Here is a 15,031-nt window from a genome sequence, read left to right as displayed (position 1 = left end):
GGTGATCGTGAAGATACTGCATTAAGGGGGAAACTGATTCTAGTGATACCCCATTGGCCCAGGAGACGTGGATCCCTCTTCTGCTGGCTTGTATGAGGAGTAGAAATGTGAAGCGGAAAACTTTGAGAAGGTTTTTCAACCAATGCCATTTTATTCAATGAAAAGGTTTGTTAAATGCCTCTCTATCCCTAGAGTAACGAGGATTTCCCTGGCTAAAATAAACTAAAGGAAACTCTCTAACAAAGGATATCTGTCCCTCACACTTATACATACAATAAACAAATAAGGTGATGCATGGCAGTTCAAAGACAACAACAATAGTATAATGATTAAGTTTGTAATTTAACACACAGGGCCTCATTACAGGTCGGGCGGTCTGGAAATAACAGTGGCGGTAAACCCGCCGCCACTGTTAATTCCGGACCGCCCGATCCTGAGTCCTGCAGGCGGGAGATGGCGTTCCCGCCAGTCTGACCTGGCGGGTTTACCACCGCCCGCCTGCAGGCGGACGAGGAAACACCGGCACCATCAAGAGATGGTGCCGGTGTTTCCATGATCCCCATTTCCATTGAGCCCCACAGGACTCAATGGGGATTTACACCATTCCGCCTCCAGAATTCCCAGGACACAGGGGTTGTAATGCCCCGGTAATTTCGGGAATCACAGAGGCGGAATGGTAATACGAGTCCGGTGGTAACCAGGCGGTTTTACCACCTCGGTTACCGCCGGATTCGTAATGAGGCTCACAGTCTGTCCTCATAACCTGGGTGAATTCCTCTTCTCCAGATTTAAGCAGGATTCTGTTCCACAGTTCCAAAAAGAAATAAGGAAATCCTGGTATGCAACAGAGTAACAACACAGTTCTCTGCAACTTCAATTGGTCAATAGAAAGTTCTAACACTCCAGTGATTCAACAAAGAAAACAGAAGGTTCTTTATATTCCTTGGACAAGCAGAAGATGTTTCCTCTTCAAATAAAGAATGTTTTCTCAGTTCATCAATAGCAACAATAATTGTCTTGGTCAGGATGGTTTGCCACAATTGAGGAGTTCTAAAGAAATGTAAATCCTTTACAGCAGTTTTACAAAGTTCTTTCGCCAGCACCACAAGCAACATTAATTGTCTTTGTCAGGATCACTTTCTAGCACTTCATCAATTTCTACCTGGTTTACTTCCATGCCAGGATTAATAGCTCAGTTCAAACCTGGTTCACTCCCATGCTATGCCTACTCCTTCAAAGAGTTGCCATCCAGGGATACTCCCCTGTCCGAACAGCATTTCACAACAACAAGTGTTTTGGTAGTTAAGATCAACTCACAGGAGGTACACAACAGCTTCACAATATTCATCATTTTGCAGATTCAAGCCTTTAACATCTCTTCAGGTAAAACAAGATTCAAATTGATGCTCTTTAGTACTCCTCTGCAAATAATGCTCCTCTACTTCTGGATAAACATTTCCAGAAAGGCAGCCATTTTGTCACTCTTGTTTCCCACTGCACAAGTAACCAAATACTAAAAAGGATATTGTTTTATTCTATTTCTCCCTTGGCTTTGGCATTGTGAGTTTATACCAGCTTTCGCTATATGCTGTACAAAGTATAGGCAACAGGTTTCACAACTTAAAGACCTTTCATTAGCCCCCCTTTTCCTTTGGCAATATCTCTTGGATTTGAATTACCTTAATTTTAGTCTCTCTTGGCTTGGACAATGGTTGTATGCATTAGTTCTTAATAATATTGCCCCATCGGGTTGCTGAGTACTCTACAAACTCACATACTTAAAGTTTGGTTTTGTTAAATGTGTCGTTCTTTGCTTTTTAATAGTTTGGTATTTAAAATCACTTTTAGGACCACTTTCACTCATACGCGAGTGCTACCTACTTCATGAACGTCTGCCTTGAACACGCAAGCGGATACGTAGCGCTCTGGGGTCACTACCAGCTTGTGAAGTCACCGGGTAAGGCGTGCACGTCAGATCCCCTCGCTGCTCGCAGGACTTCTGCTTCTGTGGCTCCTCACGACCCATCAAAAACTGGTTCTTCTGGTCCACCGTCGCCCGCGCTACCTGCAACAGGAGCTCCTTTCCCTCTCGAGGCCCTCTGGTGCATGCCAGCCACCGAAGAGAGCTTCCTGGGAAGGCGAGCTTCACTCACGTTCACTTCCCGCTGTGCAGTCTCTGCAGAACAGGTCGGAAGAGGGCAAGATTCTCTCTTGCATGCGTCCCGCTCTGCGACATCTGCACTTCAGTTTTCTGGGGTTACAGACCCTCTCAGGACCGGCAGCTGGTTGCTGCCAAACAATGGTCCCGGTGTCTTGTCCCTCCTCCAGCTTCCGCGTCGGCTGCGTGAACAAATCACACTGCTTCTGCTTCTTGTGGTGTCTCTTGCTCTTGCTAATGGCCAGCACCTCAGGGGGCCCTTTAAGCCTCTCAGTCTCCCTCAGGTGTGGGTCATCCGAATTAACAATCTGACCACTCCTGCAGAATTGTACCTTTTTAGTACTCTTCTTCATCCCATTACTTAGGTAATTATGGAACTTGAAGTCTCTAGTGAAAAAGTTAGTTTTTCGGGTTTGGTTTTAACTTTTAAATGTATAAGAATATCAAAAGGATCAACTATCATACTTGATTGAAAAGAGGAAAGCAGTTCTTTTAAGTCATTATTCTTTTTGCCTAAAGAATCAATGTTCGACCTAGTATCAAAATCTCTGGTTTTGTTCTTTAAGATTACTAAAAGATTAGGGGCCTGAGTCAAATCCTCATGCTCAATTTCAATGTTCACAAAGTGACTGAGTGCAGTGGAGCATAGTTCGGGCAAAAAGGCATTAGTACATACCTAGGAATATTGGGTAGCCAGTAAGCCTGTTAGTGTACCTGGAACTGGAGGAAAGAAACGGTACAGTGTTGAAAGAGCCATAAAGAATGGATAGAAGGGAGTCCCAATTCACACCAAAGAGCCTCAACTGGCATGGATTGAGGTATTCCTAACATAGAATGCATGGGGTTTGACTTCGAACTTGCCCACCCAGGTCAACTTGGATTCAAGCAAGACTGCAAGGCTGTAAAGTATCTCAGGCAAAATACTCCTCCGATAGATCAGTTTGAGACCCTCAATATTGTAGCCAACTTTTTTGTTAATTAATTTCTTAAGATATAGCCATTTCTTTAGGATTTTAGGTCAGATAAAATCAGTGTAGAAATAAGGTACAGGGGATGAGCCGATGGGGACTCCCAGGAAGATATATCTGCCCACAAATTCCAAGAGGACACTGTTGAACAGTCAGCGATACCTAATTGTCTTTGATTTTCCACCAATGATTAACATTTTTGTTTTTACAACATTAACGTTGAGATGGCTTTTTGTGGCATAGGAAGACAGGGCGTCTATCGACGAGTGCTGCAGACCAATAGGGGTTTGGTCCAACAAAATAGTATTGTCGGTATATCCAAGCTACTGGGGAGTTACGAATGCGGGGAGAAAATAACATGCAGTGTTAATGGCAGGGCCCATATGAGCAACACATATAGATTGCAAAGTAAAGGAGCTAAAACACAGCCATGTTTCAGGCCAATGTTGGTGGGTACTTCCTGCAAAATGTCCCCCTCTTGATTGATGTGCACTACCACCGCCATATCAGAATACAGGGCAGAGATGAAATAAAATAAAGGAGGGTCTATTCCCCAGTCTATTAATTTCGTCCAGAGAACTGGGCGGGAGACAGTATCGAACGCCTTAGTGAAATCTATAAGGCAAAGGAAAAGTTTACTTTTTTGCTTTGCTCTTACATTCAGCTATAAGAAAATGAAGGGCACACAGATTATGCAAAGTACTGTGTCCTTTGCGAAAACCAGTTTGGAAAGGGGAAAGCACCCCTTTGTCTGAGACCCATTGAGAAGGTATTCTCAAATGTATGGCTGCGAAGATCTTCTGCCTTACGTCTAACATTGCCAAGAATCTATAGTCATGAGGATTGGCACGGCAGCCCTTTTTTACAAATGGCACAAGGATTGTTTATTCCGCCAACTCATCGATATAGCACCACTGATTAAGATATTATGAAAGTGATGCTCTAGTACATAGGGCCAACATTGGGAATTTCCCTTCAACACAATACTAGCCAAGGAATCGGCGACAGGGGCACGTGAACATTTAAGGGCTTTAAATCTCAGGAGAATGCCATCTCTTATCGAAAACAGACAGGAGGAATGCGGAAGGGGTATAAGGCACAAACTTAGTAGATGGTTTTACAGAGTCATAATAAAGCTCTGAAATAGCCAAAATTCACACTGATTCGCAGATCAGATTTAATTCCTGCAAGAACTGTCCATTGATAACATTTCTGGCCATAGACCAGAATTTCTTGTTGCCGTTACTTCTGAGAAGGGCGAAAAGGAATTTCCAATCAGCGTTGGAAATGAAAATTGTATGGCTTCTGAGCCAGTTCTTGTATTGTGTATGCGCATAAGGGATACGTTTCTTTTTCTCACTCAGTTTGTGTAAAGAATTGCACTTAATGAGGGTACATTTCTTTCGATGAATCTTCTTGGCGTGATGTATTGCTATGTCAAATATGCTATGTTTATGGACGGTACCAACAGATAGCGATGATCTGGGTGCAGCACGTTCCTCAAGAGTTGCACCAGAGAAGAAAGGTCCTAATTGTTTGTCGCCAACCACTGTAAGAGAAACGTTTCGTTTACTCGCACAAAGTTATTGATGTTTGAAACGTACTTACTGCTCCAAATAATGCGGTTCCCCTGGACATTTACAGTAATATGAGAGTTGAAATGGGTAATGTTGAGGGGAGAGAGTTTATAGGATGGTCACTAAGGAGAGTAAATGAGGTATACAAAGTGGCGCAGCATTCCCAAAATTTCCTGTCCACAAAAATATAATCCAAACAAGAGGAGCTTTTGCTGTTTGTCCACGTACAATATGTCGTTCCGTACAATGTGTCGTTCTTGTGCTACTGGATTTGTGATACAGACATAAGAGATCGAATATACTGAGGAGTTTGTCCCATCCCGAGACACCCCCAGATGATGAGGAGTTGGTTGCCCAACACATGCCATAATATATTTCATTCAATGACAGTGGAATGGATGGTAATAGTAAGGAGGTGCTTAAGTCGCCTTCTACAACAACGTTATCACTCGGAAAAATTAAATCCAATTGTGGAGCATGTTATTAATAGATAGCTGAATTTCTTTAGTGACTAAACCCCCAGGAGGTTTATAGATATTGAGTCAGAAAAGATAACAGAGAAGATATAAAGAGAGGTAATGTCATCACAAAAAGGTTTTAAATTGAAAGTAGATTGGGCTCCAATTGCAAGGCCTCTCACGGGGCATTCCTCGGTTCCTCGACTAGCAGGACGATGTAAGATATTGTAAACATCAATGATGAATGGATTGGTGGACCAGGTTTCTTGTAAAATAAAAACTCCACTAAATGCAATAAGAGCAGTGCTCTGAGGGTGCACAAAAATGAACGGTAGCCAAGAGTGTTCCAACAAATCCATTTAATGGAATCCAGTTGAGTGTGTTGTCAATAGTTATCCAAATCCAAAAAGTCAGGGACCCAACGAATGATTTCTCTGCCAGTCTTAAGGTTTTCAATAGGGTGGTCAGACGTGGCCCGCAAGCAAGATCTTTCAGTAGAGTGTGCATGCATACTGCTGTGAATGTTGTGCATTAGGGTGGATGGAAGAGGGTCAGATGGATCAGGAACTCTACCGGTTTGCTTGCAGCAGACCGTGTGCTTAAATCCCATTATTTGAGAGATTCCAGCACAAGTGCACAATGAAGATACTATTGCAGAGGAAGCATATTTAATTAGAGCCCATTTTATTGGGCTATCTGCTCTGGGGAGCTCCATATACGATAAATTGTTGCTGGATATAGAAGAAAGCCGAGGGGTGTTATCCACATAGCTAATATAAATGTGCGATTAAGGAAGGGACTATCCACTTCGGGTGAAAGCTCTTCCAACTTCATTCACTTTCCGAGTGGGAGAGAAGCACCAGGCTCTTGAGAAGAGCAGGTATTCATTGCAGACTAGGCCGTGGAAGCCGAAAAGATCACAGGAGAGGAGACAGTGTTTGGAGACACTGCACAAGATGAAACAGTGATAGCAGGCCGACGAGAAAGGACCATGGTGAACTGCTACCTGTTAAAGTTCCACTCGCCAATGCTCAAACCCTTAATATCCATTTGATCTACCGCCCCCCAGGCCCTCGCGGAACATTCGAGGATGACATCAACACCATTCTGTCCAGTAACCTCAAAAGTTCTACACAAGTACTTGGGTGGCAGACTACAATTGCCAAGCCAATATCCTCTCTATCTCACCTCTAGCATGGACCGACCACCACCTCGTGTCATTCATGCTTTCCACCAATAGACCACAGCCATTACCAGCTATCAGGGCTCCACCTACGTTAACCAGAAATAAAAAGAACATTACTGTGGACAGGCTTATCCCGGCCTTACTCCCTACTCTCAACACGCTCCCAGATAACACGGATCCTGAGATCTTGGTTGAAGAATATAATAAAATGATGACCACCTCCTTGGACCTGATTGCCCCCTCCAAACTCAGACCAAGTAAGCCTAAAACTCACTTGAGCAAATGGTTTACGCCTTTCCTAAAAAACCAAAGACAACAAAAAAGAAACTGCGAGGCCGCCTGGAAAGAACTACCCTCAGCAGCCAATAAACTCAAACTCACTAAACTTTCATCCCTCTATAAAAAAGAAATATGCCTAGCAAAACGAATCTCCTTTGACACACGCATATCCCAAGCCAAATCCAATATGAAGGAACTATTCTCTACCCTCAAAGAAATAGAGACCCCCATAGAACCGCTTGACACATGCATTAAAGACAAAAAATGGTGTTCAGAGATCCAAAATGCATTAGCCAACAAAATATCCACCTTACAACATAAGATGTCCAGTAAAAGAGCTTCCTTGAATGACTCTCCCCCATCTAAAACAATTGAGAGCACGATTGCTAATGAATCTACCCAATTCACCTTTCCAAAGTCTCCATCCTGGAAGTGGAAAGAATCATCCTGTCTTTGAAACCATCTAACTGTCAGGGCGACCTCTGCCCCGCACAGCTTATCAAGGATGCAGCCCGAGACCTCTCCCTTTTCATTACGAAGCTTGTCAATGCGTCCTTCTCCACTGGCACCATCCCCACCAATCTTAAACAATCCTGGGTACTTCCACTTCTAAAAAAACCTACTCTCGACCCATCCGTTCTGACCAACTACAGGCCAATCACGACAGTACCCTTCCTCCTAAAAATTCTGGATAAGGTTGCCTATGTACAAATCAAAAAACCCCTGGAAGTACACCATTTACTAGGAGCCAGACAATCAGGCTTCCGTCCCCAACACGGAACAGAGACAGCACTTATCGACCTTAAGACCCGAGTTGACGAGTATAGAGATAACGGCAAAGCTGCCCTACTCCCCCTCCTAGACCTCTCGGCCGCATTCGACTTGGTCGATCGCACTATCTTATGCAACCATCTCAACTATGCTGCACACTTTTCTGATAAGGCAATTACTTGGATTACATCCGTCCTAAATGGTAGAACCATGACGGTTTTTTCGCCCCAGGGTTCTTGTGTCTCACCTACATTGTACAACATTTTTACCAAGCCCCTTTTCGATGATCTGGATCATCTCGGTATCACCTACACTAACTATGCAGATGATACCCAGATCCTCCTCCTGCTTTCTGGGGATTATGAAAAGGATTTGGCCTTGGTGGTGTACATCATCATCCAGGCATGGATGGCCACGCATGGACTATGCCTGAATGATGATAAAACTGAACTCATCATCCTGGGCACTACCTCCGACCTAAATAAACTAGGACCTGATTACTCTTCATTCACAATTGATGGCAATAGCATCAAAGTAGGACATGAGGTAAAAACGCTAGGCTTTTACCTTGACTCAAAACTCTCATTTGCCAAACAGGTTAAATCTCTAGCGTCCTCCACGGCCTACACGTGTAAACTTATCTACACAGAAAACCATTTCTATCTGACTCTGGCTGCACTACCGTGGCCAAAGCCCTCATCCTGTCTCGCCTGGATTATTGCAACTCCCTCTATCTTGGGAAAACTAAAGCTACCATTAGAAAAATCAAAACTCTACAAAATAATGCCCTTGGAGCGGCATTGGGCATCTCCATTAGAGACCACATCTCTGAGAGTAGCCGACAGAATAACTGGCTCCCAACCAAGGATAAAATCCAACTAAAAACCTTGTCACTCACCCACAAATCCCTTAATAACGCTGCGCCCTCCTACCTGGTCAACAGATTCCATAGACAGATCTCCCTGAGACCCTCTAGAATAGCCTATAAAGACTGCCTTTCTATCACTAATTTTAATCGCTCCTCAATCGGTGGCAACAGCTTCCCGGTGAAAGCAGCAAAACTGTGGAACTCCCCATCTCCCACATTGAGAACTGACCTTCCCTACCAAAACTTTAGGACCAACACTATCCTGTGGTTGAAAGCGAATGCTCATCAAATGCAATAAACCTTCAGGACCCTCTACAAGGAGCTATAACTACCCCTCTCCCCAACTGTATACCTTTACACACCCACCCTACTACCACCCATACCTATATATTCTGCTATTGTAAGTAAGTTGTATGTATCTCTTGTATTTTTATTCCTGTACCTGTATGTAAATATTAATGCTGTGTAACTAAGCTTCGCATATTCATGTAACTGCTGCGCCCTGTTACCCTAGGGTATGTTGCGCATTATAAATAATAAAACAAACAAACAAACAAACCCTACTGCACACTTTTTCCCTTTATAAAAAATAGCATTTCCTAGACTGCAGCATCACCTTTCTAATTTACTGAAAGTTTAAGAAAATGTTCTTAAATTAGAGAAGTGGTAGTCTTTTATGAAATGTTTGCAGTGTCAATGCTGCACATGTTCCTATCAAAAGGATAGATTTTTGCAGCTTTTGCTGCTGGAAAGCATGACCTCTCCCCTCCAATTCAGAATGGTGGTGCTGGGAACTGGAGGGAAGAATTTCAACTTTCTTCATTACTTTATCACAAGCCCTCAGTGTCCGAAAACTAAAACTTCTAGATACAGTCTACTAAATGAATTGCCCCTTGATTGGGCTGTGTAACCTTTCCTCATCAGTTGAGATAACAATCTCTGTGCCAGATTCAGAGTTTCGAGTGAATGTGTTGTTCCAACCATAAACAGCACATTTCTTAAAAGCACCATATTTGAAAAACAAAACAAAGGGGTTGATAGCAATTATCCCAGTGGAAGAATTCTTAGGCTCAGTATAAGGACAACAGGATCCACCTTTCCAAGATGGAGTCCTGCAAAGGACTCCCACCATATGGTGAATATAGCCAAGTAAGAACACCCTGATCTGATCTAATATCCCATGTCAATCTCCTTACCTTCTTTAAGTGAAATCAAACTCTGCAAGAAACTAGCGTATCGTTGTAAAACGCTGGCATTTTTACACTCGCAGTGCGCGATGACGTCATCATGCTGCAGTACCGTGATCCAACCCACTTTCCATGGACAAGGGAGCACCACATGTCCACATCTATCATGAACGTCCTGCAGTGGGCATAGATGGAAAGGCACGTCTTGGAACCAATGTATCCCTATTGTAATGTATGGCTATGCAACGGCCATATCTATTCAACAGGGCTTGTTCTCATATAGGACATCCATCATTTCCTAAACTCCTCAAAACTAGGAGGCACTTACTCTACAATAACTGGATCACACTTCTTCATGGAGTACCTTCATGGTATTCCCGCACATATATCGTATGTTCTGTCATGTTACTGTTATGCCTCTACAAATCACCAAATCATCTTCTCAGTAAAGGCACCAAATGTCACAGTGATGACACCACACCACTTTAACTTTGTATATTTGGAACCATAACACAGGATGATTTCCAACCACTCCACATTAACTTTGTATGTTCGGAACCATATAACACACCACAGTTGTGCTTCAGGTCACATTGTGCCATTCAATGTTTTAATTTAAGCCCCGAATGTGACTCTTTGTCAAAAATATAGGTTTGGTGGGGGTTCTTTGCAGGACTCCATCGTAGGAACTTGGATCCTGTTGTCCTGTTGCCCTTATACTGAGCCTAAGAAATCTTCCCACTGGGATAATTGCTATCGACCCCTCATATGTAAGTAAATAAAATAATCATTATTATATCTACCAGTACTCAGTGACAGTGGCTACTGAACAAGAGATATTGAGTATAAGGGCTGCATGTGTGTGTTTCAGCTCACCAGTGACCCAAAATCAGTAAAGAAAGTATTTCCTGACCCAATACATCACCATGGGATCAGGCCATGCCAGTTTTGTAAGAGGTAAGACTCGAGGATATGGGAAGAGTAGTATGAAGTTGAACACAGCCTTATCAAGGTTGTTTCCTTTACAGGGTAAACAAGAGGATAGTGGACTGTAACCTTGACATGAAAGAGGTGGTCAGACGTACAACATAATAAGTTGCTGGCAGACATCAACAAGGAGATTTAAGACTCCGGCTAAGGTACACTATATATAGATGTACTAGGGAACCCATGGGGAGAGGGTCCAACTGCACAGAGTGTAGACCCTCTTTGTCATATTGGGCCTCATTACGACCCAGGCGGTAAGTTACCGCCTGGGTCGTACCTTTACCACCATGGCGTAAACTATGTTTACGCCATGGTGGTTGGCGGACTTACCGCCCCATTCCGAGGTCGGCGGGGCGGTAAGACCCCAATCCCCATTTACCCTTCCCCATTCCCATTTTTGCCCCATAGGGCATAATGGGAGTGGGGAAGGCGTTAATTACGCCACCGTAAATTACGGTGGCGTAATTAACAACATGGTCCCTTAGCGCCATGGATTTTAACACCTGCTAAAAGCAGGTGTTAAATCCGCCATGGCGCTAAGGGACCTCGGAATCAGGCGGTAAGGGTCGGCGCTGTTTACGCTGCCGTAAACCCCTTACCGCCTGAGTCGTAATGAGGCCCATTGTCTGTCTCCTACCGCCTGAAAATAATTCAGCGCCAGCCTAACTTTTATCAGTGATAAAAACATGGATATCTAATGTCTTCTGCTGTTTTGTCCAAGTCCCCTTTACTATGTGTGCACTATCATAAGCAGCACATCTATTATGGTCACATGATGGTCTGGGACCAGCCTTAAATGATGTTCTTACTGCCAGGTTAGCAAACTGCTCACTTTTGTGTTTCGAACTACTGTGTCTTCTCAGTCTTGCATCCCTTGAGAACAATGTGGACGCTTAGATCTTCTGATACTGTTTTGGCCCCAGGGAATGGATGACTTTCCACTCCTGGGTAATCTAACTAACCAGCAAGTCTCTTAGCCACCTTCTTTATGAAGAGCGGATCTTTTGGGGGCCCTGGGTCTCAATGGTGTTGCCTTTCTTCTTCTGCCTTCCTCCCCCTCATGTTTCACCTCATTGGCTCTCTTTTTTCTTATTCTCCTCTCCACCTCCTGCCCTTTTCTCTCTTTTGTCACCCCCTCTGCCTTTCTGCTCTCTCTTGTCCTCTGCCTCCTCTCCACTCTATCTCCTATTCTCAGCTTCCTCTCCACACCCTTTCTTCCAAATCCACTCTACACCCTCTCCTCCACCTCTCAGTCTCCTCATTGCCGCTTTCTTTCTCTCTTCTCCTCCTCTTCACTCTCTACACAATCTCTTCGCTACATAAGTAGCATAGCATTGAATTCCATTGGATGTGTATACATGTGAGGTCCCGTCGATGAGCAGGTAAAGGGGAGGAGGCAGTCTGCAAAATATCATGCTTTTATCATGTGGGTGACATATGTGTGCCGGACAAGTACTTCCCCAGTCTGGGCTTTGGACTCTCGAAACCCAAGGGGATGCAGCTAGTAGTAGTTTTATCATTCATGTGGCCTGAATCTTTTTAGTGCAGTGAAAGGAGCAAGCTGTTTCCTTTGGGCACAAACACACCCATATAACTGTATAAAGTGAATGGTTTTGCTGGGAATATGGGTGTGTGCTTAGGGTGTGGAATACCGCAAGGGTGCTGCAAGTCTAGATTCAGGTGCACTGATCTGGGTGTGGGTGCGGGTCTCGGTGCAGAATTATCAGGTGTACCCGCTGATAACTTACAGGGGATAGATACCCTATCATAGGGGTGTGTGGGTCCCCAGTAATTGAATGGTAGTGGTTGTTGTCTACTAGCAATGCAATGGCAATGCAATGAGTATTCGTGCAGAGTTTCCTGTTCACAGTTTTTCAAAGGTTTCTCATATATGTAGGAGCAGAGTGGTTAAGTCTACTTCATATGATATGATAGGTTATTTATAACGTGCTTAATACCCAGAGATTTCTAAGCACAGACCCGGGGATCAAACCTGTGTTGCTCCATGTCGTCTTGCTTCCAAGGCGAGCATGTTGCCACTGAGCTGTCTTCCTGAGACCTAGTACCAGAGATTAAATAAATAACATGGCCCATGCCACACCTGCTCCTCTCTTGCGCGGACTGGATCTCAGACACTTGCATTATGACTTTTTAAAATTAATATCGAAAGAACAATTCTTAAGGGTTCTTTTAAGGAGGTGGCCTGCACTCAAGCACTAAGGAATTCCCGAAGAAGGTTTTTATTTAAAATATCTAGCTGTTCAGTCTGTGTATTTCATTGTTTGAGGATGAGAGTTGCACCTATGAGACTGACTCCTCAACGTGACTTCTGCAGAACGCATCCTTTGTCTTTACCGGATGAAGGGAGGCAGTCCCTAAAGTGCATGCGCAGTAGTGAGGATTGTGGAAGTGCTCGTGTGCTTTGCCCAGTCGAGTGCGCGTGCGCGCGGAGTTCCTGGAGCCTGGGGCCTACTTACTGCCTTCAAGGACTTCAGCCACAGACTGCCCTGCAGGAGGAACGTGACTTCTTCGTTGGAGGCCAGCTTGACGTTGCAGTCGATGGAAACCACGTCGGCGTTGCTATGGTTCTGGAAAAAAAAGCATAGGAGAGTGGTGTTTTTTGGGCCCTGCTCGCTTGCGTCACAGCAGATTCTCAAAACGTACTGAAAATGCACTCTGAGGTGTACGTTATAGGAGGCGGTACACATGCAGTAGCATAGAGGGGGACTGCAGGAAAGGGTAGAGGTTTCTCTTCCGGGGTGCAGGTTCTCAATAGCTGGGCAGGCTGCAGCAATGTCTAGCGTGTAATTCGCCCTTACCCAAGACTTGCAGACTTTGGGGCACCGGCATATTGTGGCACATGACGTGTGACTTACTTTGGTCTAAGCCCCCCCTGAGCTTTCAGGAAAGCTCCCCGTTTCCTGGCTGCCTCTGGCACCTCAAAATGTGAATATCAGCACGTGCACAAACCTGAAAACAACACTGGTAAAATACACACACATGCAAAGCACTCAAGGAGAAGAAATGATTAACATGAGGTGTGCCAAGCATGACCAAACCGTGTGCAAAGTCATGGTACACAGTACAGAAGACTAGTGTGTTGCACAATCCCGCCACCTATCCTGCATTGGGTTTTAAGGAGTAGCTGAGAGCAGAAATACCCATGCGGTGTGGTAGCAACAGTCTCCACCAAGGAGCAACCTATTATGCAACATTATTAGGCTGGTTACTCAGTTTAGGAATATTGTTTGGAAATTGGCCTTTACACACAGTTTCCCTACAGGGGGCCCTTGGGTACAGCGGGCTGTCCCCCACTAAAATTATTCAAAGGCTGACGCCAACCAGTGGAGCACACACAGCCAGCTGTGCCAAGCAACTGGCACAGACAGTGCTCCTTGGGGTACTATGGTCTTAAAGGGCTTAGGGTTCTCAAGGTCACAACATGAATTCACGTTCTGATGAGCGCTCAGATGAGGACACATCTGGGAATGTCCCATTAAGTAGTCAGGGCCTACTGCCAGATGGGTAGGTTGGAGCTTTTGGTTGTGCTGCGTTTTCTGAAAGGACAGACGCCTAGGAGTCGAAGTAGTCAGGGCTGACCTGAAGTCCCAAGAAATATTTAAGACAGATGTGATGGAATTCATTGAATACATCAACATGTGGAGAAGACTGCCTGAAATGTCAATGGAACATTTTATGAGTCAGGAAAATTCAATTTAAAAGGGGAGGGGAAGAACCAAGTCTCTAAAAGAACTAGAAAATTAGGCCAAAGCAACCAAGACAATATTTCTATAGTCACAAAAGTGTGTGCGCCTCTGATTCTGAATAGTTTTAGATATTTGTGCCTCTGAGTATGAAGTACTGCGGATCAATGCGCGCGCATGTTTTTGTTACGGAGTATGCACCTTGGAAACACTGCCTACGAACTATTGGAAATTGATGTTTGATTGCTCAAGAGTTAATAAAACAGTAGAACTGGAGAAGAAGGGCAGAGGTTTCATGGAGGTACCGCACCAGTTGCTGGTAGGAAGACAGGTCTTCATCTGTGGGATATCGCTGATATTCGGTGTTGTTTCCCCAAATGTTGCAGGTGACATTCTCCTGTGAATAGAAATAAATCATTGTAGGTGAGTGATATGGCACAGAAGCATTCCTTACAGTTTTACAATCCTGGGCTCATTGACATGAGCGATAGAGGTAACACATGTCAAATCCGTCTGGCATGACCAGCAAAGTGAATTGAGGACAGCACAGGTCTTGGAAGCAAGACCACGCAGAGCAACAGAGGTTCGAATCCCGAATCCGCACTTAAAGACCGAATTCAGTTACGGTATTGGGCGCATTATAAAAAAACTATTAAATTAAAAGCCCACGCTTCCCTGAATGCCCCATACCTTTTTCATCCCTTCATTGTAAATGTAATGAGCAAGCTAGATAAAACACCATGATTGTTGGCATATTTATCTATTTATGTATGTTCTTTATTTGTAATGTGCAACATTTCACCAAGCAACAGCTTCAGAGAACAAAAAGAGCAAGAAGAGGTTACAGGATGTGTGGGTGTAACATGAAATCACCTGGATGGGGAACTT

At 44.2% G+C, this 15,031-nt stretch overlaps 1 protein-coding gene across 2 annotated transcripts in view; it reads right to left on the bottom strand.

Moving 5' to 3' along the window:
• Nucleotides 1–15,031, bottom strand: part of ITGA11 (integrin subunit alpha 11) — a 664,683-nt gene that overhangs the window by 23,582 nt on the left and 626,070 nt on the right. For both annotated transcript variants that reach the window (XM_069624240.1, XM_069624241.1), the window contains 2 exons: nt 14,454–14,540; nt 12,917–13,027 (listed from right to left, as the gene is read on the bottom strand). In XM_069624240.1, coding sequence (XP_069480341.1) covers nt 12,917–13,027; nt 14,454–14,540 — 198 coding nt within the window. The remainder of the gene's footprint in view (nt 1–12,916; nt 13,028–14,453; nt 14,541–15,031) is intronic.

Source organism: Ambystoma mexicanum, chromosome 11, assembly GCF_040938575.1.
Source record: "Ambystoma mexicanum isolate Mex_15411 chromosome 11, UKY_AmexF1_1, whole genome shotgun sequence".
Lineage (NCBI taxonomy): Eukaryota > Metazoa > Chordata > Amphibia > Caudata > Ambystomatidae > Ambystoma > Ambystoma mexicanum.
This window is presented reverse-complemented; position numbering and strand designations above follow the sequence as displayed.